At 41.8% G+C, this 25,135-nt stretch overlaps 1 protein-coding gene and 1 long non-coding RNA gene across 2 annotated transcripts in view; one reads left to right on the top strand and one right to left on the bottom strand.

The window, feature by feature from the left end:
* LOC309542799 overlaps positions 1 to 25,135 on the top strand; it is a 390,515-nt gene that overhangs the window by 294,251 nt on the left and 71,129 nt on the right. The gene's annotated exons all lie outside the window — the stretch shown is intronic.
* Positions 1,665 to 23,966, bottom strand: UBQLN1 (ubiquilin 1). The gene is made up of 11 exons (XM_082241584.1): positions 23,518 to 23,966; positions 17,494 to 17,645; positions 11,838 to 11,947; positions 9,488 to 9,750; positions 8,216 to 8,374; positions 6,561 to 6,801; positions 6,148 to 6,290; positions 4,570 to 4,653; positions 4,204 to 4,319; positions 3,730 to 3,928; positions 1,665 to 2,802 (listed from the first exon to the last, which is right to left on the bottom strand). Exons 1-11 carry the CDS (start codon positions 23,674 to 23,676, stop codon positions 2,647 to 2,649), a joined length of 1,782 nt encoding a protein of 593 aa, XP_082097710.1. The 5' UTR covers positions 23,677 to 23,966; the 3' UTR covers positions 1,665 to 2,646.

Below are 25,135 nucleotides of genomic sequence, written 5' to 3'. Positions count from 1 at the left end.
ACACACAACCTTTTGAGCTGGCAACAACTATTTTTTCATCCTTACAGTGGTAGGAAACTGGCAGCAGAACAGATGGGAGAATAAGGTGGAATTGGGGAAGTGCTTGGTCTCTAGTTCTGCAGCAACAGCAGAGTTATGTGCAAAATAAGTGGCACAAGTCAAAACACTTGCAGTTAAAGTGACAGCAGACTCATGTTTGCCACCTCCACGAGTTAAGATTGCAGAGTTCCACAAAAACTGGAAATAGCAGCTGACAGATGTTTAAAAGCAAAGGATGTGGATGTAGTTTTAGTTCTCTGTGTGTGTGTGTGTGTGTGTGTGACAGTATTATCGTGACTGTACCAAGTCACACACAAGTCATAACAGAGATGTTCATAATATACAGATATTAACTCTAGAATCATCCCATCATCAGTTGTACTGATCGTCAGCTATGAAGGGAACTTTGGCATTTTTTCTCTTTAGTAAGTGTTTAAGTTTCTAAGCCATAACTATTTTGCCTCCAACAATTCTAAAGTATTCCAAGGGCAAAGTGTGAAAAGTCTCTGATGCTGCAACTCTGATAAGGTACACAATTTCTAATCTACAAGCCACGTTCTTTGACATGAAATTGTGCTCCATTACCAGCTGAAATTAACCACTGTCTACAGCCTATGACTCACTAACTTCAATAGAACATTAAGAAATTTCTAGAACACACTTTTCATTTGCTTTTGGGGAAATGGGGGTAGCCAAATAAGTCATACTCAAGTAGACCAAATACAATTGGTTTAACTTACTTGATTCCAGCGGGTCTACTTGAGTGACTAGCAATGGATACCACCCAGTGTGAAAATCTAACCAGTTATGTAATAAATGTTTTTAGTCAGCTGCATACAGCTGTTTGAAACACACATAAAACAAGTTAAAACAAATTGAAATACATGACCTCAATACTTCTAGCAATAGAGATTCTCACATTTGTAGAGCCATCATGTCACCAAAGTAAAATTGGGAAGGGATAAAAAACCCTAGAGGTGATACAACATTTGCTTCACTTGAGCCTGCCTCATGGAAGCAAAGGTAGATTTTTTATTAATGAGAAATCTGAACATTTAACTCGTCCCAGCTACTAGTATAACAATTGCTTCATGTTTTGACTACTCGTCTCACTAAAATTCAAATAAAGAGTGCCCTCTTGTGGTATAATAACAGGCACACCCTAAAATGTAACTCCACATTTTTCTATTAAATGAACCTAGATGCAGGGATGTAGGTTAAAATGAGTAATTTACATTTTTTACATGATTTTTTCATCTTAAGTGAGCCACTTCATGATGTTTATCATTCTTACAAGAAGAGTTCCAGTAAAAACCATCTTTCCTGTGGTTTAAGGGTCTCCAAAGAAAAGGATTCAGGAACACATCTGCTGGTATAGAACATCAGAAATGCCTACATGGAGCCCTTAGTAACAGTTTTAAAAAATGTTTGGCAGAATGTTAGGAGCTCACACCAGTGAGGGAGGCCTGCTTTATGACAATAATCTTCATCATAGCGTATTGAAAAGAACTCCAAATGCAAGTTACTGTTAAGGGCAAGATGAACAAAGATGGTCCCAGCCTTTAATACGGTGACTTGAATTTCTGCCGCTAGGGATAAAATGACTGCAAATAATTGCTCACAAAGAAGTTTAATTCATTTATTACCTGTGCACAAGAGAAATAACTACCAATAAAAACCCAAAAGATATACAGTATTTTTACATGGTGGTTAAAAGTAATTAGAATATCACATGACAGTGTCAGTGAAAGTATGCGTCCAATTACAAATCATAATGCAAGTTAGAATCTCAAGGGGGAAGCCAAAGAGCTTTAGGCAAAAGCAGTTTCAGAGCAAAAGGCTGTGCCCCTTCAATCTGCACAAAGACGAAGGTAATTTACAATCAATCCTTGTGAATATTTGAGACAATGTTACAATGCAGGTTTCTGTACAGTTGTAAAGATCAGGTCAGCAATCCTAGTATTTTAAAAGAATTTGCCAAAGCACTTCTGCTAAGAGATACTTGCTAAAGATGCTGTAAGATTCTACTCCATTGGCGGTGTCTCATGTCTTTCACTTATTCTGGCTTCGAGATGAAGATTTGCTTGGAAAAATATTGTTTCCGTGTTATACATTTTTTTTATAGAGACAAAAGAGCAAGAAAGTAGCTAAATCAAGTGGTATAAATCTTACAGCATTTTCCTAGCAAGAGAGACATGCCAAGTCACAATAAGCAATATGTACCCACAAATCATAGCTTCAATTAGTTTCCTCTTTAATTTGTATTCTACATAAATTACTATCAAAGGCTAATGTTTAAGAAGCAACTAAATTGGACAGTTGAAGGTCAGATAAAACCTGGTCACCCAACTGTATAAGCAATTTCCATTTTTAAAAAAATCACAATAAATGCAGAATGAAGAAGTGTTTGATGCATGCAACAACCAAGTGAAAAGCATTGATTCCCACTGTTCGAAGAAAACTACTGCACTCCACCTTAATGCATCAGACTGGGTTTAGTTAGAACAAGACAATTCCCAAGAGTCAGAATGAAATAAAGCTGGTATTTTAAAGATTTAAGAGCTGTTATCAAAAATAAATTACATTTTTCAAGTTTCAGAAATGTTGCTATGATGGTTGGGAACCCAGTAGCCTTTCAATGGCTGCATTGATATCACCTCCTGTTGCTATTAGAGCTTGTAGGTTTGCTTCGCGGTTCAAAAAGCCCATTGCGCTGAGCTGCTCCAGTTGCTGCTGAAATCTGATTTCTGGATTTTGTAATTGCTAAAAAGATAAAAATATAAATTGGTGTTATTTCCGTACAAACATGTCTACCCAACATGCAAAACTAAAGAAGGAGCCAAAGTTAGAAAAAAATAAATTCAGCCAGTCTTTTTGCAAATAACTATTTTTCTAAACAGGCTGAAATGAAAAATATTGAAGCAGTTGAAGGATGGACAGGTTTCAAAGTTATAAGGATTCAAAGGTTCCCCCCTATTCTGAGGACATTGACATTGATATTTTCACTGGGGCTAACAAGTATTTCAATTAGTTCCTGAAGCTGAGGTTTAGGCACCAGACTTCAGATATGCCTATATATTTTAGATCAAGGAATACAATGCTACTTGGACTTCATCAGCAAGAAGGAAAGTCCAGCCATCTCATGGGAAATGGGGACACATCTTTCAGGGAGGTAGTCAGGGTCCTAGGATACTAGTAGAACCCAAAGATTAAGCAGAATCTTGAGCAAAGGGCCCTTTACATAAGACAGTGGTTTAGAAGACAAAAGGTAATGCAGTGGTGCCCCGCAAGACAAATGCCTCGCAAGACGGAAAACCCGCTAGACAAAAGGGTTTTCCGTTTTTGAGCTGCTTCGCAAGACGAATTTCCCTATGGGCTTGCTTTGCAAGACGAAAACGTCTTGCGAGTGTTCCGATTTTTTTCCCGCTTCCCCCCCTTTTTCTAAGCCGCTAAGCCTTTAATAGCCGCTAATAGCGCTAATCCACTAATAGGGTTGCTTCGCAAGACGAAAAAACCGCTGGACGAAGAGACTCGCGGAACGGATTATTTTCGTCTTGCGAGGCACCACTGTGTTTCATCAACAAAACTTGAAGCTTTCTTGGTGAATAGACTTGAAAGCTGTATATGTTGATTGCTTATTTTAGAGATACAATAGGAGAGAAATAAAAACATAACAATCTACTATGTTACCTGAGCGTTGGCTCCAGCAAGAGCCTGCAACATCTGCTGAACAAACTGCTGGTGTCCAGTTTCACCAGTTCCTGATGCTGGACTTGTCGTTTCACTTGGGACGGAAGTGGGCACGGCTGTTGCAGTAGGAAGGCCAGTGCTCCCTAATCCAGCACTTCCTAAACCAGAGTTTCCTAATCCAGCTATTCCAGCGTTAAATCTGCACAATATAGAAGACACATTCAAGTTGTTTATACCCGAGAGGTAAGAATCGTGCCTCGGTTTACCAGAAACAAGAATTTTATTTGTAACACAAATAAGGAACACCCAAGTATCAAATTCTTCATGAAATCAGAATCTCAAATTATTCCTTACTAAAAATTAGTTACCAATTCAGAAGCCAAACTCTTAAATTGCTAGCAGCTTAGTACATCAATGTTATGGGTGCAAACTTATAGTCAGACTATGAAAATAAAAAATCTTGCCAACTCTTACCCAGGTATAAGTCCTGGTGCTTCTGTTGCTAGAGTCTGCAAACCTTGCTGAATCTGTAGCAAAGCTTGCATAGCTCTAGGATTTGACATTGCAGATAACGTATCTGGGTTCTGCATCTATTAAGAGAAACAAGTGATGCGTCATACATGTGCAGACATGTCAAAATGATCATTTGGTAACAATTGGTTATAGAAATATGTGCAAATGCATGAACCCCTGGAGACCAGTAAAATGCTTTGGGTGGTTGCATGATGGTTCTACACCTTTGCAACCACAAAGTGGTTTGCAACCTTTGTAACCATTTAGGATTAAGAATGGAATCATTTTAAGGAAAGAATTGTGATAAGAACCTAATAGGTGGCTTACTTGTTGAAGGAAAGTTGGAATTTGTTGTCTCATTTGCTCTTGAAGCTGAGGATTCCCAGCAAACAAAGGGTTATTCAGCATCATCTGTAGGGATAAGTGAGTATTTTATCTGTAAAAAGCTGCAGAATTAAAAACACCACCAGAAATTGGCAGCCTTACAGGTAGGATCAAAGCTTGCTTATTCTCATTCCTCCATCCAGCCCACCCCTCAAATTCCCCAAGCAGCCACACACACCCTTCTCATATTGACAACATGCCTCAGTCAACTTAAAAACCTTCCCTTCCATCAATTAACTGCAGTGAGCAGCCATACTTCTCTCTCCTCCAGTGTCCCCAAGCCTGCTAGCCACTTCAGTTTTCCTTTTCCGCTCCTCCTAACTGCCCCTAAACCAAGCCAGCAATCTGTTTTCCTCTCCCTACCACTCTGCTCTGTGTGCCACTAGCTACATTTACTCAACGGTGAGACATGCTCACTGGGCATATACTCAGAAGCATTATTCTGATACTAGTGCTTCACACATGCCTGGTATTGAAAAGCTGGTTTCTGATCAAGGCTTTCCCATACATACGCTTCAATATGATGGGTGTCTGACAGCAGTTTACAAAATTAAGCACAGCCAAAGAAAAAGAACAACAACAAAAAGGGAGCCAGGGGTGCAGAGGGTGGGGTGAGGGTTATGTACTAGCAAGGTTCAGCTTTTGTTCCCTCCAACCTGATCCTTCAGCACATTTTGCTGGCTGTTCAGAAAGACAAACATCCAACCACCAAAAATGAGCTACAGGATGCAGTTTGAAGTGCAGGAGAAAAGGCCCCCAAGCAGGGCAAGACGCGGTACTGCTTTTGAGTTTTGTAAGCTACTTTGTAAGGAGTTATCTTGAAAAGCAGGATAGATTAAAAACAAAAACAAAAAAAAACAAAAAAACAGTTGACTAGAGCTGCTAGAAAAGGCAATTAGTAGCAGTAGTCCCAAGAGCAGCCAGAAGTCAGGAGCAACAAAACGGAAGTTGTCAGTCACGGGATAGTTAGGAGACAGTTCAGAGAATCTGCACAACTGTGTTGATGTTATACGGTTTAAAACGGGACGGACTGACCAGTGGGATGTGCAAACATCCACAAGTATAATGTCTACAATCTGGGAGCCAGTGTGGCTGTAGTTTTTGTTGCTGGTGGTGATCTGGCTATGTACAAGTTTATCCTGTTTACAAAGCTTGTCTACATCAATTTATCCAAGGAGCAAAAAGCTTTGGAATAACCTCCAGCTACAACCAGTAATCCAGTAACATCCCATCAGTATGTTGGAACATAGGATGCGCCTTATACCAAATCAGACCATTGGTCAACCTGGCTCTGATCACTGGCAGCCACTTTTCAAGGCTTCAGACAGCGGACATTCCTATCCTGACCTGGAGATGTCAGAGAGATTGAACCATACTCTCTAACTCTGAGCTACAGCCCTTCCAGAATGACAATTTGGATAAAATGAGAGACTTGGAAAAATATATTTGTAGATGTCCAGGATAGGATACCATACCAGCAACAACACTGCATTCCAAATCTTTATGCACGTCAGGACTTACCTGGGCCGCAAGATCAGGATTCTGGCTCAATGACTGCATCATGCTTCTCATGTAGGGGGCAGACAACATGTTCTGCATCAACTGTGGGTTTTCTGTTATTTGCTGCAACAAGCTCTGCATTCCGGGTGTGTTGAACATGCCAGCTTTAAAGAGGAGGAGACAACTTTCAGCAATTCAGGGATGCGGTACCAGTTGTGAGTTAACAAAGTGACACACATGTCAACAGCAAAAAGAAAAGCCAACAAATTGTGGCTGCTTTGTAGTGGACAGTAGCCATTATACCTTGAAATGTTACATTTAACTCATAATTGAAGCTGAAGTCCAAACCGAATTGAGAAAAGAGCTAACAGCCATGCCCTTGGGGGCTATCATTTTGCAAGGAAGCCAATATAACTGCCATGTAGTGAACATACCTCCTAGACCTGGTCCCAAATTCGGCATTGTTGAGCTTTGCCCTGTGTTTCCAGTGCTGCTGCTTCCAACACTGCTGCCTCCCCCACTGTCTCCGCTGTTGCTGCTATTGTTTGGGGAGCTCTGTGTGGTGGACGGAGGAGCCCAAGGATTTGGCAATGGGTCTCGGTTTTCTGTGCGAGATGGCTGGCTGTCTCCACCTGATGAATTGCTTACTAATGAAGCAAATGGGTTGCCCCCAAACTACAAAAGAAAAGTGCTTATGGATAAACAGGATTAAGGAGAAGCATTCTTATTCCACAGAACTTGCTTTGGAGCAGTCCCTGAATACACACTTAGGTGCATGACCATGACTGCTTTGCTGCTTGTAAAAGAACTGTGGTCCTTGGAAGAGTTGCCAACAGCTTGCTCAAGACCACAGTGCAAGATTTTGTAGTGGCCATGGTCAAGATTAGCGGTCCCATTATTTTATAGTTCCTACAGCACACCATAAGCAGCCAATAAGGCCTGTAATGAGTTTTCTTCTTCTTTTAGAGTCCTACTATGAGCTACCCTTCAAAACTAATTTGGGACACTTCCTTGCCTGGTGCAGTTTAAGTTACAGATGGGAAACCTGTAGTCCCCAGATGTTGTCTACATGGAGCACCTTACACCATCTGAACAAGCAACTGAGGAGCAGGGCATGTATCTGAAGGCAAAACATTCAGCAACATTTTTAGTCATTTTCGAGAACTTCCAATGAAGGCCATCCAACGAAGCTGAAAGCTGAAAGATTCTGGCCATCCACAGAGTTAAGCTATAGAATTCAGTCTCACAAGATATAGTAATGACCATCAGCTTGGATGGCTTTAAAAGGAGATTAGACAAGTATATGGAAAATAAGGCTATATCATTACTAGCCATGATGGTTACTTGCCACCCCCACTGTCAGGGGGAGTCGGCCTGTGAGTGCCAGTTACTGGAGAACACACGTGGGAGAGTGCTGCTGCACTCCTGGCCTGCTTGCAAGCTTCCTACGAATACCTGCTTGACCACAGTGAGAACACAAGGCTGGACTAGACAGACTTTTAGTCTGACCCATGATCTGATGTAACTTAAGTGAACCACCATCATTTTTTTAAAGCAGAATGTTATACTCCAAAGCTGTTGAAGCACCAAGGAAATAAAATAACATATTTAAAGTTGAACCATTTCTTCACCTTAGACCAGAACTATTGGGCTGTAGCTGTAAAACAGCAGCCTTGTGATCATTCTCCCCCATCATATATAACATTTAGACACTGTTAGATGTCAAGAAGCTTCATTACCTGCTTGATTTTATTTTTAACTCTATTGTTTTATCGTAAGTTGGTCACCCAGGACTCCTTTGAGAGCAAGTATAAATTTAACAGATAATGAAATCATGTCTTATGTTCTCCCATCCCCAGTCCACATCACTGACTGTGGCTGGCAGGGAAATGGCAAAGGTCAAATCTACTGAAATATTACAGGGAGTGGGAAGAGCACTCAACACATGGTTGCTGTTTTTGGCAGCAGCTCTGAATGAAACAAAGGTTAAAAAAAAGAAAGAAAGAATCCAAGCAGGGACAAATCCTTATTTGTACCTGAGGTAAAACACTTTAACTCAGCTTGGGCCCTCACCCCCAGTCCTCCTCACCTGCTCTTGTGCTGCATTGAGCATTGGCTCCTGAATATCTGTATACATGCGTCGCAAAGCATTATAACCACCAGGTATACTTTCAAGGTTGCTCAAGGCACGGTCCTGGTTTCTCATCATTTCTTGCATCATTGCAGGGTTTCTAGCAAGTTCTAAAGTCTGGGAAATAAAATAGTTCACATTAGAAATACAACTATTCTTAAAGGTCTAAGACTGGGGTCCAATGAGCTACTTTAGGGGTGCTCAGAGGCTTGCAAATGTAGAGTGGACATATTTTTAAAGAAATGTTTACAACCCAGCTGGTATTAAGCTTTTCTTTTCTTTTTTAATTAGTCAGTTTCAAAAGTATTTGAGCAAATCTAAGTCCAAAGCTCCCCTGGATGCATGGAATTGGCTGTATGGCTCTTCCAATTGCTGAATATAAAGGTAAAGGTAAAAGTAAAGGTAAAGGGACCCCTGACCATCAGGTCCAGTCGCGGACTCTGGGGTTGCGGCGCTCATCTTGCTTTACTGGCCAAGGGAGCCGGCGTACAGCTTCCAGGTCTGTGGCCAGCATGACTAAGCCGCTTCTGGCGAACCAGAGCAGCACACGGAAACGCCATTTACCTTCCCGCCAGAGTGGTACCTATTTATCTACTTGCACTTTGACGTGCTTTCGAACCGCTAGGTATACAGTGTAGTTAAAATATAACAGGCGCTACCTCAAGTTTGGCACTTTACATTCCTTCTTTTTGCCACATACTAGCAGTGCAGACGCTACCTTGCATTAAGCCAGGGTACTCCACTATGTCTGAAGTGGACAACTCTCTCTTAAAAGTCGATAAAGAAGCTAAGAATATTAGCAGGGGAGATGGAGGAGTGCACATTCATGGCAATATTGTTTAGGAATTCATGGATGATCATCCAACATGGTCAGGATGAATGGTGCTGGGCCTTAACCTGTTTAGTTCAATGGCAGAGCACATGTTTTGCATAAGTTTCCAGGTTCAATCTGTGGCAAATCCAATTAAAGGATCTCAGGTAGGCAGACCTGGAAAATGCCTCTGCCTAAGAACTTGGGAGAGTCACAGCCAGCCATAGTTGACATTACTGGGCTAAATGGTTTGAAAAGTCAACTGAAAGTAAGTTTTTAATTTGGGAAAGTAGCAAAACAAGAAAAACACTCTTAGCAAATGTTTCAGCAGTTTAACATGTCACAGAATTTGTAGTGTGTAGAGATGAATCAGTATACAAACTGCAAACACCTTCTTTATAGATCAACTATTCACATACCTGTCTCATTATATCTGGATTATTAAGCATATGGCTGATCTCTGGATTTCGCTGTATCAACTGCTGCATCTGAGGATTAGCCATAATTAACTGTCGCATTAGGTCTGGATTTGAAAGCATGCTCTGAACAAAGGGATTCTCCATAATCTGAACCATCATCTCTGGATTGGACATGAGCTGTCGTTGCATTTGACTCTGTAATTCTGAGAAGTTTGATGTGTTCAGGCCTAGGCTACTCAGGCTTGCAAGTCCTCCAAGACCACCTGGGGGTGGGGGGAGAGAAAGAAGAAAATGCACTTTCTAAACATGTTCTTAGATCAGTTTCTATTTGTGCAAATGTTTCTCGTATCATAAAACAACAGAAACCATTTTCTAGCAGCAACACCCCCAAAATACTCTATCCCCGTGTTAGTTTTCATATTCAACTGATTGACAACTTGTATTATGAAGTATTGGCTAACTAATAAGTCTACTGAAAATAAGGACTAGGACACTGATAAAACTGACTGCATGCTAAGTATTTAAATATTTCAATAACACCCTATAAAGGTTATCTACCAGAAGTTTTTTTTTTTATCAGAACTAATTCTGGAGAGGGGAAGTTTTGCATAGGTCCCCTGCAGCCTGGTCTGTATACCCATGATGCGGCAATTTTGCTGAAGCTAGCCTAGGTCTTGGTCAGTGACTGCATGGAAACGCCATGTACGCCTTGTGTTTCACAAAAGGAAACAAGGATAGAAATGTAATAAAAATAAATAAGGATTCTCTTCCCCTCCCTAATTTTATTGTGACAGCAATTTGCTTTTACCCACATTTGATCTAGGGTTACAATATTCAATACAACACACTTGTTTGTTCAGTTTTACATGAAGAAAAGGCGTTGCTGTTCTTAATCTTCTCTCAATATTCAAATATATAAAAAGGCATATTCTGTTAGTTTTAAAAAGCAAGCTCCAATCCTTTTGATTCAGAATGTATCTCTTGAAGGGTTAAATATTGAAAAAACTTCTAGTGGAGCTCTCTCTCCCTCCACAAAATTCCTGTTTTAACTTCTATCTTTTCTTGGACATTCAATACACTCTATCCGTTATCAAACAGAACATCTCAAACTAACTGAATGAAGCCAAACATTTGCACCAAAGTTTTCTCCCACCTACATTAATTACATGTTAAGAACTCATAGCACCAATTCTTTCATACAGCACTGAACATACTTTGGCAATGAAGTAAATCAAGGTGGATTGTACAAAACGGCCAAAAATTATACAATTTATTCCAAACATACTCTGATTTTAGTACTCAGATTTGGGGCATTGGTATATTGATGCCTAGAATAACTTGGTAATAACTAATCTGACCCTAAGCTGTATTAAAAGCAGTTTACCACTGATATTTTGAACTGCTAATTAGATCCTCCTTCTACTTGTGAGAAGATGTAGAGTTTATCATTTGTTTTCCTTTATTCAGTGAAAAAGCTACACTGGGCCATTCAGTACTATTAATTAGTGCTTTACAGTTGTCTTGACAACTCAAAAAACTAACACCTTTTATTGAAACCTGATATTCACTAGTCCTGTTCGCACAGTATGTCCTGCAGAATGTGCTCAGAAGGAGAGCAGGAACACAGTAGCAAGCTCTCCCCTGGCCTAGGGCCATTCCATTGACTGTCTGGAAAAGTACAGCTTGAAACATGTACAGTTGTACGCACACCTCCAATGTTGTGCAATCAGACCTCCACTCGTACAATGGGGTTTCTCATTCCTCTCTAATCTCCTGTGCACTCCGAACCTGTTTATTGTTGTTTATATTTATTTGTGACTTTTAACAAGAAGAAAGAAAAACAAACACCCCAGAAGACCTTCTGGGGACGGCCTTAAGAGAGGAACTCTCTTCCACTTGCAGTGTTTGATCCATTGGTAGATACCACTGGATTTCACTACAGACTCCAGGAAGGCATTCAACTGAACCTAGAACCATTTATTCCTAGGACTACACACATCTATTCGCTCAAGAGAACACATGTATCTAGTAATCCAGAAGTATAATCATATCCAGCTAGAGCTCAATTGGAAAACACCCATCTTCTTATTCTCTTAAGCTACCCAGAAGATTTTTCTACAGCTCCTTATTTAAAGGTGAGAAAAGATTACGTTCAGTCTCATGGCTACTCACTAAAAACTAGTAAGAAACAGCTTCTATAAAAAATACAAATATAAATTTTACTTGAAAAATATAGCTATAGCAAGATAAATATGTTTGAAAAAGTTATTTGTACGATTGAAACAACCGAACTACGTTAGGAAAAGCAGCATTCTCATTCAAGAAGCTGTAGAACACTATGGAGCCTTACCCAAACCAAAAGGGCTGGTGTTTGTTGAATTTGTAGAGCTACTGGTGGATGCTGTTGTGGTAGCAGTACTCCCTGCAGTAGTTGTTTGCTGAGCTGAATTGTCATGTGATCTAAAGACATACAGAACAAGAACACTTCAACAAATGAGGAAATTTAAAGGAGATTCAAAAGAAAAAGATTATTGGAAAGGCCAATTTACAAATATCTAGCAATTCAATCCTCTCATTTTACAGTTGTGTTAAACACAAACTATTAAACCAGAACTATTCATTCATATTTTAATAGATCACTTCTATACTATTTCCTGAACATAAAATTAAACGCAGGGCTCTATTTTTTGCCTATCACGGGAGAAGAAATGCACTACAAATGAGGAAATGAGATGGTAAAGTGTCTTCTAGTAGTAGGCTGGTCTTCAGCAAGTGGGTCAGGACCAATATGTAGGTTGTATTCCAACCTAAAACAAGTCACACGAGTTAAGTACCACCAACATTTTGTTCGCTGTTAGGGTTTTTCCTTAAGATGAAAGTGAAGGCAAAAACAAACGGGGATAAGGTAGCCAAATGCAAAGGAGACTACAGCTAGTTTACTTTTGATCATTGCACGGAGAAGATTCCATTGTTTGCATGTGGTCCTACTACAGAGAGGAATATACTTAGTAGCTTTATTTCAATATGTAAGAGTATACAGTCTGGTGCTGATAAAGAGAAGCCCTTGGTCTGAAAAAGTTAATGACTATTGGTGTACAGCACATGACACACCAACCCAGTGGTTTTCAACCAGTGTGCCATGGCACCCTAGGGTGCCTTAAATGATGGTCAGGGGTGCCGCGGGCAACACTGGCCTCTGTCCCCCTTTCCTTCCTTCCCTCCTCTGATGCCTTCTCGTGTCTCTGCCTCCCAAAGTCTTGCACAGCTTTTTGTTGCAGCAGCCCTGGCCTCAAGCTCAGAAGGCGAATGGTGCCTCTGGGCTGGCCAGGAGGTGCTGGTTACCAGGAGCTGAGGCAGCCTTGGAGTAAGCAAGCGAGCCCAGCCAGCCATTCCGCCAGTCCTTGTTTTTGGGAATGGATGGACAAGTGGAAGGCTTGATGGGCAGGCAGGCATGGCCACACTGGACTTTCTTGTGCTTACTGTCTGCAAGGCCTGGGAGCTGAGTGCCCGGTGCTGAAGGAGAGCCTTTCCACCATGCAGGCCTGGCAGCATCCGCTGCTGCCTCCCAAGGTAAGGTGCTGGCCTTACATCCACCTTTGGCCAGTCTTCGCTGGGTCACTAAGGCTGGAGGGCAACCTCTTCCCAGGCTCCTGTGGGGCAGTGTGTGGTGGCACCTTTCTTTGGGGCAGAGGGGTGCAGCTAAGAGCGGCTGCCCAGAGGACTCCCAAGAAGAGGAGAGAGGAGGCGGAGGGAACACTCCACAAGGGAGGGTGTTCAAAAAAGGGTGAGAGGCTGCCAGGTCTGCAGGCAAGGGGTGACATAACTGGGCTCCTGAGCCCCATGGGGTTCTGCAGAAAGAATTATTGGAAAGGCCAATTTACAAATATCTAGCAATTCTAGCAATATATCTAGCAAATCTAGCAATAGTTGGTCAAGGGAGCCATGGACTAAAAAGGGCTGTAAACCTTTGCACCAACCCATTACCAGCTCTTAATAACCCGTGGTTAAATGAGAATATATCAGTTAGAATATATCAACTAGAGCCAGGACTTTTTCGGCTGTGGCTCCAATCTGGTGGAACACTCTGTCACAAGAGACTAGGGCCCTGCAGGACTTGACATCTTTCTGCAGGGCCTGCAAGACAGAGTTGTTCCACCAGGCCTTTGGCCAGGGCACAGCCTGACTCCCTCCTTTGGCAATCTTCACAGAACTCTAGCCCAATGGTTGCTATCAATTTGATTTGAATTAATTTTATAATGAAATGATTTTAGAATGTTGTATTATTTTATTGTTGTTAGCCGCCCTGAGCCCGGCTTCAGCTGGAGAGGGCAGGATATAAATAATTTTTTTTATTATTATTTATTATTAGTTCAACAGGCATCTGTAGTCTGTAGTTATTGTATTAGAGGCCTCCTACTTTTATATGCAAGTAGCATATACTGGCCAGAAAAACAAAGATGAAAGCAAGAGCACTAAAAACTTAGATCAGCTTCTAAGTTGGCAGGGGGTTGGACTCGATGGCCCTTGTGGTCTCTTCCAACTCTTCTATGATTCTATGATTCTATGAATAGACTGTTTGCCAGGTCTCTGTAATGTTTATCAGAGGTTCAGGGCTGGAAGACAAATAGTATTTGCATTCACGTAATCATCTGCACTATTTCACAAGCTAGTTGAAAAGTCATTGTTACCAAACTCAAAGTTACATGCTAACTAGCTCCAATATTCTCTTTTCATTATTGGATTACCTGGCTTTCTTTTTTCGATACAATCTGGTTTGGTGACACCAGGAAAAAAAATAACTTAACCATTCAAATTTAGCTAGAGAAACTAAAGGATGATTGTGAAATCAACACTGGCAAAGGAAATCTAGCACTTCAATTAGCCACTTTCCTCAACATGCGGGGAATGGTGGTGCTACAGTATCAAAACACTATTCAACTTACAAGCAAAATTATGTGGCAAGTTTCCAAGCTATAAGACTAATTTGTTGTGTCCTACTCAGAGTAGACCTAATAAAATTAAGAGACCTAAGTTAGCCTTATCTAATAATTTCAATGGGTGTACTCTGAGTACATCCAATGTTTGCTGCAGCTCATTGCTTAATTGATTAGTATTACAATTGTTGGAATAGCTGTGACATGATGCAACAGCAGGAAAGGATTGCTGTCTAGCCAGCCTGCTAAGAAAAATACTCCAGAAGGATTCTTGCTCCTGGGGCTCATTTCTCATACAGACACAGCAAAGCTTTTAAAAGGCAGTAAACACAGAGTGGAATATATCCCAGGCTCCTGATTCTTTCCATGTGGAAAATGAAAATTCCTCAAAGCCCAGATCTGCTTTTTGAAATAGCAGAGGCATTTTTTCTCAGCTAACTCATGTCCAACATGAAACAGCTTGGGTTGCTTGCCGTTCTTCCCTAGATTATTGAATTTAGAAGCCAGTCAATCTGTCTTGATGCTACTCTTGGACTAGTAATCTTTCAAACACAAATGCTTCCTGGTGGTCAAATATCTCGTCGTGAGTCGAGCTGACTCACAGAACTGCATTTGTCTGACACTCCAGTTCTAAATATTTACCAGGCTTATTGGATGCATTTGCATAAAATTGGCTTTCAATCAGCCTAATGAATGCAAAATATTTTACATATCAAAGGAAGTATGTGTTATTTACTTACAAGGCTGAGTTGTGTGACCATTAAGTGTTGGTAGGAAGGACAGAGAAAAACTTGTGTCTTAAGAACCAAAGCAAGTGCTAGAACTCTCCAACGGTTTGACTCGTCCACTGTCTCTTGAGACAGATGGATGCCAACAAGAGACTGGTGAATCCTTGTGTGGGTTTTAAAGGCCTAGTTCAGATGACCCTAGCTATGTTTTAAATGACAGTGAATGAACCACAGCCAGCTTTGGGTTTGTATGTTCCCCTTCCCTCTCCTCCTCCTCCACCATGTGAGAAGAGGAAAGGGTCTTGCCCAATTGTGTCCACAAGCAAGTAGACTCAATTTCTGTGAAAGGGTGGGCGGGGCTGGAGAAAGGAAGAATAAATATTGTTGTGCAAGTGGGCTTCCACTTGTGTGACACCAGACTTTATAAATTATTTTTTCCTACATAAATATGACCAACTGTATTGGGGGAAAGTACAAATGATGCATATAGTGATTTTGTGCTATTTATTACAAGCACATCTCCTAATGATGCAGATGATGGTAACAGGATGTCACCACAAGTGGCACTCCTGTAGTCTTCATCCCTTCCAAGATACACAATCTTTCCAACGCAATATTAAGTGCACGTGTTGGGGTGAAATGTGGAAAGTAGCTCTTAATGTTGCTGAAATCCTGGCCATTCGTGATCATAAGAACTCTGCTGGATCAGTCCAAAGGGTCACCCTAGCATCCTGTTTTCCCACAATAGCTAACCAGATGCTTCTAGGAGGTCCACAATAAAGACAAGAAAGCAAGTTTCTCTCCCACTGCCTCTCTCCAGCAAATCCAGAGGTTTCATATAGGCATCATTACTAACAGCTGTCAATAGCTATACAGTGGTGCCTTGCAAGACGAAAAGAATCCGTTCTGTGATTCTCTTCGTCTAGAGGTTTTTTTGTCTTGCAAAGCAAGCCCATTGACGGATTAGCGGATTAGCGCTATTAGCGATTTATCAGCTTATCAGATCAGCTGATAAGCGGCTTAGCGGCTTAGAAAAGGGGGGGGGAGAAAAAAACCCCGCAGGAACTCGCAAGACATTTTCGTCTTGCGAAGCAAGCCCATAGGAGATTCGTTTTGCGAAGCACCTCCAAAACGGAAAACTCTTTCGTCTAGCGAGTTTTCCATCTTGCGAGGCATTCGTCTTGCAGGGCACCACTGTACATCATCCCTTTTAAAGCCATCTATACCAGTGGCCATCATTACATCTTCTGGAAAGCCAAATAACTAAAGTCTGCAGGATCATCCTTAACTACATGTTTTCTGACACTTTCAAAGAGCTCCAAATGCATGCTGAGCGAGGATTTCCCTCTGGACAAACCATGCTGATTCTTCCATAGCAAACCATGTTCTTCTGTGTGCCTAAAAATGAACCGTTAATAATTCTTTCCACCAATTTACTCAGTGCTGATACAAAACTAACTGGACTGTTGCTTCCTTGATCTGCTTCTAAAGATCAGTGTTTCAATGGCTATTTTCCAGTAATGTGTTACAGAAGCAAATTTTAGGAGAAACTTGCAGGTCAAGTTTTGTCCGTGTGAACTCAAACAGATTATGATACCATCTGGACATGGTAGCTTATTAAAATTTGTCAGTTAAGTGCAAGAACTTAGAGTTAACAAGACTACGTTCTTGCACTTATTGGCAAGAACAATTCTGTTCAGTTTCTGATTGCGCAGATAAAATATAACGAATAGATTTCTACAGGATGTGTTGCTAGTGTGTGAAAAGAGTGAAGATCCAAGGATCCCCAGGCATGTGCCTCCAGATGGTGAAGATGTCAGGTGCCATCCTAGTGCCCAGGTATCTTCACTTGGTTGCAAGTGGCCAATAGGCGCATTTTGCACCTGGCTGACGGATTTTGAAGGCTTATCCAATGTTGTCTGCTTGTGAACTGTTGTATTTTGCCCAGTTTCTCTGGAATCTGCCTATTCTTCATCACACTTTCACTCCTTAAGCAAAAGTAACATAGACAACTTGGCAGATAGAGAGACTGAGACTGACCAACCCCTTCAGTTCTACAATGGGACATGAGTGGTGAGAAAGCATGACTTCTGCAGGAAGAGCCAAATGCACCCGGAAATTTTACACAAACTGCCAAGAGTTCAGACTACACAGGAAGCACACACAGATATAAGATACATAAAGATACCTTTGCCATTTGCAGCAACCCAACCTTTTACTGGCTTTGTTTTGTTCTATTGCTTTAAATTAAATACAATTCTTTAGCAATTCAACTTGACCAAGACTGTCACAGATGGAAGTAACCACGAATAACTGAACAGGAGATAATACCCCCCCAGCCTACCTGTTTTGTGTTTTGATGACCAGGTGAACGGTAAGCCCATCATGGATCCCATGCTGGGTCAAGGTATCTTGATCTTTTAAAATTTTTCCAGCAAATATCAACACAAGTTGGTCAGTGTGAGCTTTAAAACGCTTCGAGATTTCTTCCTTGAACTGGAAAAGAGTGCATAATTTCATTCTCAGGATTAATTTATTTAATACACTTCTTCTAAGCATTACCAATGTATCAGAGTAGTAGTAGTAGCAATAATAATAATAATAATAATAATAATAATAATAATAATAAATTTATACCCTGCCCATCTGACTGAGTTTTCCCAGCCACTCTGGGTAGCTCCCAATCGAATGTTAAAAACAATACAGCATTAAATATTAAAAATTTCCCTAAACAGGGCTGCCTTCAGATGTCTTTTAAAGATAAGATATGTAGTATTATAAGTATGCACAAATACATTAAGGGGATAACACGTCCAACATTAATCCAGGGTTGAAGGAAATCTTAGAAAAGACTGGAGGAGGGTGTTTAAGGGAGTGGAGAAAATTCCAATTGTACAAGCAGAAATTATTGTACTGTTGGAGCAATAGCCTTAAAAGTACAATGGATTTCACCCTGAGTGTGGAATAATTTTACTGACATTTTCTCTCTATATATATTTAAAGATAACACCACATTAGCTATAAGTTATTGCTGCTAAATACTTAAGAAATGGTTTATACATATCAATGGGAATGTAGAGAAACAGATTACTCCAGTAGATCACCGCAAGTCTGTTATCAACTGTAGAATTCAGTTTCCAGAAAATCACTATTCATTTAATTCTCCTTCAGATTTGGCAGGGAGGTGAGACTGCTCAAACTTTGCAGTAACTGGGGGCTTTTCAATGGGTCATTCCATGTCAAGTGATCCAGGGACTTTTACCTCACCATTTTATATTGCTTTCAGTTTCAGTTTCCTAAAAGTAGTAGAAGAGAAGGTCTCGGGTCTCTGTTTTTTATTTTTTATCTCATCCAGTTTTTGAGTTATGAGGGTTTAAATTTTCAAAAAATGACGTTTTGCCACACAAAAACCTTAAAAGCTCAGTCCAGATTTTAGATATTTCAAAACTAAAAGTACCAATCTCTTTAGAACTTCATAGGCTTTAATATGATATGGCACATGATGGACTTCCCCTCCCCCAAAGCTGCTTCAGACAGTTGGAGGAATTGCTGCTGCTGTTCTCCAGAACATATTTAGGGAGTGCATGGGGAGAGGACGGGGAAGGGAAGTTTAGCTGCACAGCTAAAACTGGTTGTGCCAGCAGAACTATGCTGGATACAACCTATTGAAATCAATGGACATCACTAAATTTGGTCCATTAATTCCAATGGGTCTACTCTGGGTATGACTTGGTGAGATACTTCCCAGTGTGCCCCCCCTTTTAACCCCCACTGCCTAACAAAACCAATATGCATGCTACTTCCAGGTTGGCATAGTTAACAGGTCCAATCTTGGGCCTTCTTGGGAGAATAGAGCGGCTGTGGATCAAGCACATCCAAGGTTATCCAGCCCAACTTCAGGCCCAGTGGTGTGGTGTGGAAACTGGTCCATAAATTCGTTAGTAAAAATGAATGGATGCCAAATGCAAGTATAACATTAGGCAAGGTTGACAGCTTCAAAACTTTAATGTGAGATAATACATATATGCCACTGATTTGTATTTGAAAGAACACTGAAACAACAAATGTATAATTTTTGAATACTTTGCCATGAATGATTATGTATTGTTCTGGTTTTTAATTATTGTACATTTTTTACTATTTATTATTACTTTTATTTATTTACCGCTGTCCTATCTCCTTTAACATATTTAAAGACAGATTTTATCATCCTTAAATAAATCAAGTAATTAACTGAATTCACCTCACTGGCTATGGAGGTTAAATCAAACCAGTCTTATTTAGCCTCAGACTGCTAGTGAAAGTGAAAGTAAAATGGAGATTCATTTTAATTTCACTTTCAGTGAAAGCAAAAATTCCTGAGCATTATATAATTTCTTTTTTTGAGCTGGAGAAGATGAAAATGCTTGTCTAAAATCTTTTTTTTTTTGGTAGTTTATCTGGTTACTGAGTCATAACAATGTTGAACTAGGAAAAAACCTAGTATTTGGCATCATCATAATGAAGCCACTGAGAAGGGAAGCTATGTTGTGAACTGCCGTGAGATCTGCAGGTAAACAGCAGTATAAAAAAATAAAAAGATGTAAATATTATTGGAAGGAGTCTGCAAACAATGAAACAAGAATGTGGAAACATTTAATAACATGTAGAAACTGTCCTGGAAAAGTACAGTGGTACTGGGACAAAAAAAATGAACACAAGATACTTTTATTTGCTATATATAAAATAAAGCAAACATGCTTAATTAGATCACTCTCTAAAGCATCAGATGATTTATCTGGTTGCAATTGCCCTATATTACATTCAGACAGCAGGTCTAGTGGTTAGGATTACTATTAGTAGATCAGGATTATACCAATGTTGCCAAGGACACCTACTATTGCAACTCAAGCATACCAGTCTTTCTCCAAACAAAGTTTTTAGCTTTGAATCATCCAGTGGAGACTGAAATCACTTGTTCTTTACTATAATTTTGCTTAGCTGGATGTGAAAAGTTACAACTCCAGGAAATCATGATTGTCCTTTTCCCATCAATAAAAAATAGAATTTTCTTGAAGAAAATGGAATCTAACTTTGGCCCTAGCCTTGCCATCATCACAGCACACAATTCTATTGGTCCAGGAGCATGAATTAGATTTTTGCTGAAGGGGAGTACTGTATGGCTTTATTAGGAGTCCTACCTACACCACATCAAACAGCAAAAAGGTCCACCCACATCAACATGCAATGCATTGCACCATACTGTGGAAGCAAGGAAAACACTGGCTACATTGTGGCCAATTACACCATGCTTTATTTGTGGATTCCTATGTGATTTTGCAACCACAGGCAGACCTCATGACCATCAATTTCCCAATAACTTACACCTGTCTTCACAGGTTAAGCAAAGAGGAAATGCTTCAATTTCTGTGGAAATGACTGTATTGTGACTACAGTTTGGGTTTTCTGAATGGAAGCTAACAATACTACAGGCAACTCTCTGTTTGTGCATGTCAGCGGTTGGACGTAAGCCTGTTCTGCACCCTTCCAGGGCAGAAAGCGGTGCCCGTGTTGGCAGTTGTGCATGCCTTGGTAGAGTACAAAATGGTTGTTCCTTGTACAGGCTAACCAAGCACCCTGAATATTGGTGGTTTTGGTTCATAAGCATAACACAAGCTCATCTCCAAAATACACTAGCAAATTTCATCAAAGTAACTAATCTATTGATTGGTGACGTCACCCTTTCTGCATGAACTGAGTAAGACACATTTTTAAGAACTGCTTTTAGATAAATCAACATAACCTTTCTCGAGCTAGTCATGGTAATATGAAAGGGCGCTGAAATTATAGGCAAAATGTATCAATGTATCGCCAATTATACATGAACTAAGGATCCTGATTACACAGAAATTGTTTAAATCCAAGTACTTCAGGCTCCACTCCTGTGCTAGTGCGGTAGCCACCATAATTTAAAAGATAGCTGAGACCGGAACAGTACCCCAAGGTGTACAGCAACTGAAAACCTGGAATAACAGGATTACGGCTCTCAAGTATTTCTCAAGATTTTATTCAAAGATGTGTCCCAAAGCTGAACTTTCTCACGGTTTTTCGTATGTACTCTGATCTAGATTTTATGTTATTTTTCCTACTGATGCCCCACGTTCTCCCCCTGCTCATCTGTTCATATCCCATAAACAACTGCAGCACTTGTGCATTGTGGCTGGAAGGATTCTGGCTCAGCAATAAAATTCGGGCTCAGTAACAGAGCAACTGCTTTGCATGCAGAAGATTCCAGGTTCAATCCCTTGCATGCCAAGGTAGGGCTCCAAAAGACCCGTTTGATATCCTAGAGAGAGCCACTGCTAGGCAGCGTTGACAATATTGAAATAGATGGACAAATTATCTGACTTTTTACAAGGCACCTTCATATGTTCTTACTTACAATGGGGAGACTGAAGGAAGCAATTCCCAAGAATACACAAAAACTGGGTTATATGCCAGAATTCAGAGGAAAAGTTGAATGCAAATTGGCTTCCAGTATCATTAATTCAAGTCTTGCAAGTGCTTGCAAGAAATAAAGTAATAGTAAAGGGTTTATTAAACTGGACAAAGTACTTGTGATAACAAGCCTTAGTTTTTCAGGTAGAACTAGTTTTAGCTTAATTAAAATAGCCATAACCAAGATATACATCCTGCATATTTTAAGTAGGGAAACTTAAGTAATTTATAAATGCAAGTCATTTGTGGACATGAGTTCATAAATTCCTTGTACATCAAGGAGTCAAACAAAGTTTACCACTTTATACCTATTACAAGGAGTCCAGTGTTAATAGCAATGGAAGAAAACTGAAATCCACAAGCTCTTTTTAAAGACTTGCAAGACTTTATTTACTACCAAGTGAGTACATAAAATGACCCTATACTGCAGTTACTTACAATTTAAAAATTCCAACTCCAGAGAGAACAGAGGTACCTGCATTGTTTTTAAATATTAAATGGCCTATTCCTAGCAGCAACAAAACTGCATTGTTTTAATAAACTGAATGAAATGACCAGAACTGACTGGTGTAACTGTTATTATTGTTTGGTAGCAAATTAGTGTCATCCCAATGGCATATTCTTGCTCTATGAGCTAGACTGTAATCAAGGTGGAAGAACCCTAGACAAAGGTAGCCACTCTACTACCAAGTGTCAGTTTGAGAAAGTCTTCTCACACCGGTAAAAAATTAAGATTTCAGATACATACTATACAATGTCTTTAGCACATTATAATGACAATGTGATTAGGAGTCTCACCATTTGCATGATCAAAGGATTGGATACTTATCCACACAATGTAGATCTTGCTAGCACATAGCTTCTAGTCTCTGAAGTTTGTCTTTGAGCTAGTATGTTTAGAATCTTAAAATTTTACAGTAGCCTTTTGTTACCAAATGACCAGGCCTAGTTAATATGACTCGTCCAAGACATTAAAGGCTGAGAAGAAATGAATTCAAAGCACTGAAGCAGTCATTCAGATGACTTGGCAGCTACCATATTCAAGTATAATGACACACTGATTTTTCAGTAATGTATATACATAGAATACTGTATACAATCAGAAAAACATACTGTAGTGCTAGTTTAAGTATCAAGTAATGAAAAGATACAGAGGAGCACTTAAAATCTGTCAGAAAGTACCGCCATGTAGGGAACAGCATAGAAGCCATATAGAGACATAAGAGCCTCTACCACATTTAACCTCCTAGGCGCAGCTTGGACTTTTGTGTTCTATATAGCAGTGTTACACCAAAGTGCTAGAGAATCTTCTATGTTTGTAGAGTCCACATTTTCCCCTGAGGTTCCCGTTTCACACTTTAAAACCGGCTGGTCGCTTGCCCGCCTTCCCGCCTCGCCGATCTGCCTGGCTCCTTTGTGTTCCCCTCCCAGACAAAGCCACCGCATCTCCGGGGCTTCCCCGGCCAGGCTCTCTCCGCCTGCCACCACCAAGCCTCCCCGACTTCCTCGACCGGTTCAATCCTACGCGCGCCTGCTCGGCAGTCCGCCTCTCCGAACGGCACGGGCCTCGCTTGCAAACGGACACGTCGTCCAGAACCGGGCTGCCAGCCATCTCCCCGCCTCTCTCGTCGTTAGAGGAAACGCACCTGGAAGAGCGACGAGAGAGACGCGCTCCCTTTGCAGCCGAGTCACTCCGAGGCCTTCGGTGAGGCAAGAGCTCCGCCCGCCAACGGACTACGGCGCAGGGGCGCCGGCCGGGTTCCGTCTTCGCCTCTCCCGGGGCGGGCGTGGAAATAAAAGAGACGCCGGTTCCCCCCCTCACACACATTCCCCCCCCCGCCCACTCGCGCGGTGGTACCGGCCACGCCCCTCCCCCCGTCCCCGGCCTCACCTGCCGGATGCTGCTGGTCTCTGGGACGGCGAACTCCTCCTTCTCCTTGGGGGTTTTGACGGTGACTTTGATGATCCGCGGCTCGGAGGCCGAGGCGGCCGGGCCGGGGGTCTCGTCGGGGCTCTGCGGCCCAGGAGGGCTCTCGCCGCTCTCAGACATGGCGCGCGCGCGCGGAGGGGGGGAGGGGAGAGGGAGGACGGGCGGCCGAGGGGCCTCCGGGACTCGTTAGCCCAGCCGCGCGGGGGACGCTGGGAAAGGCAGACCCTCCCCTCTCCTCGCCTCACGCTTCGCGGCCTCCTCTCTCTCGCTCGCTCCGCGACGCCGCCGCCGCCACAGCTCTCGCACTCTCGGAGAGTTCAACGGAAACAGCCCGGCTCAGCCGCGGCGCCTGCTGATGACGTCAGGAATCGGGGAAGTTACTAGAAAAGAGGAACCGACTTGGCCGGCAACTGAGGAGCTGGGACTCGGGAGCGTGTTGCGCATGTGTAAAAAAAGAAATGGTTGGGGGGGAGGGGAGAGAGAGAGGAGAGAAGAGAAGCACGGTGCGCCTGCGCACATCGGAAGCCCCACTGCGCAAGCGCAGCTGTCACGGAAGGCCCAGGCTGGCATTGTTAGGCGAGCGCTTGCTACGACACCGTAAGGAGGTGCTCGCGCATGCGCGGACACGGTCTCTCTGCTGCTCACGTGACGGTGGCGCTGCTTTTTACGCTGCACGTGGAGCCTCGTACAGCCATTTGCCTTTTGCAGTCTCAGCACATACCGGCCTCCCACCTTTTATAGGGAGGAACTGGTGCTGGAATGCTCTCCCAACTGGAGGGAGCAACACAAGGCGGGTTTCTGCAGAACCACGTCCCTCCCTGGGCACCTCTGAGGACAAGCAAGAGGCGTTGTCATAGTTCAAAGGGCGCTCTAGCCAGACAGCAGCTGTCTGGGGGCACAGATTAAGGACTGGGGTGGGCCTGGCAAGGCAAGAGTCCTGCAGGCTAGATAGAGCCATGAGCGCAGTCCCCTGGGCAGACGCTCCCCACCCACCTTGTTTCTTTTCCTGTTCAGCAAGCCTGTTCCTATTCAGTTAACCTTCAAGAAAAGAATATTTGCTTGCATCTTACAGCAGCGGCAGCTTGTTATCTGTCACTGTCCTCCAGCTTCACTTTTTAAAAGTGTTATTCATGCTGTAGATGTCCATCGCTGACAAGTTCAGGAATGTGTTCAATAAGAGGTGTTGCCAACTTCTATCCAAAGGAACAGGGCTGAGCCTTGCATACTAATCGTATCTTCAAAGCTACTGCTTGTCCAGTATGTAGGTGGTGTGAAGAAACACCTGGGGGTTGGTACCTTCTATGAGCCACATAATCTGATAAACTGATGTTTGGTTGATGTGTTTTAAAGAAAAACTAAATGAGAGCTGCACTAAAATTAGCAAGGGAACCCAATTGTCCTCTTAGGTTCTGTTCAAACCAATTTGTAGGAAGAACTGGAACAGCTCCAATGTTATGTTGTAACTTGTTTTTAATGTTGCCTTTTAATGTTGTAACCTGCCATGGGACTTTAAAGTGAAAGGTGTCTGAAGAAAAAGCATGTGTTGGGCACTGATGATTCCTTGCTGCTCTACTCTAAG

This window comes from Podarcis vaucheri (assembly GCF_965113315.1).
Source record: "Podarcis vaucheri genome assembly, chromosome: 11".
NCBI classification, from domain to species: Eukaryota; Metazoa; Chordata; class Lepidosauria; order Squamata; family Lacertidae; genus Podarcis; species Podarcis vaucheri.
This window is presented reverse-complemented; position numbering and strand designations above follow the sequence as displayed.

What these genes read in the sequence shown, in the direction of transcription:
- UBQLN1 (XM_082241584.1), bottom strand. Translation starts at nt 23,676, where the DNA reads ATGTCTGAGAGCGGCGAGAGCCCTCCTGGGCCGCAGAGCCCCGACGAG. An exon ending in CACCAGCCCTTTTGGTTTGG is followed by an intron (nt 9,751 to 11,837) that starts GTAAGGCTCCAT and finishes CCCCACCCCCAG; the next exon opens with GTGGTCTTGGAGGACTTGCA. An exon ending in TTCCAACTTTCCTTCAACAA is followed by an intron (nt 4,320 to 4,569) that starts GTAAGCCACCTA and finishes TTCTCTTAATAG; the next exon opens with ATGCAGAACCCAGATACGTT.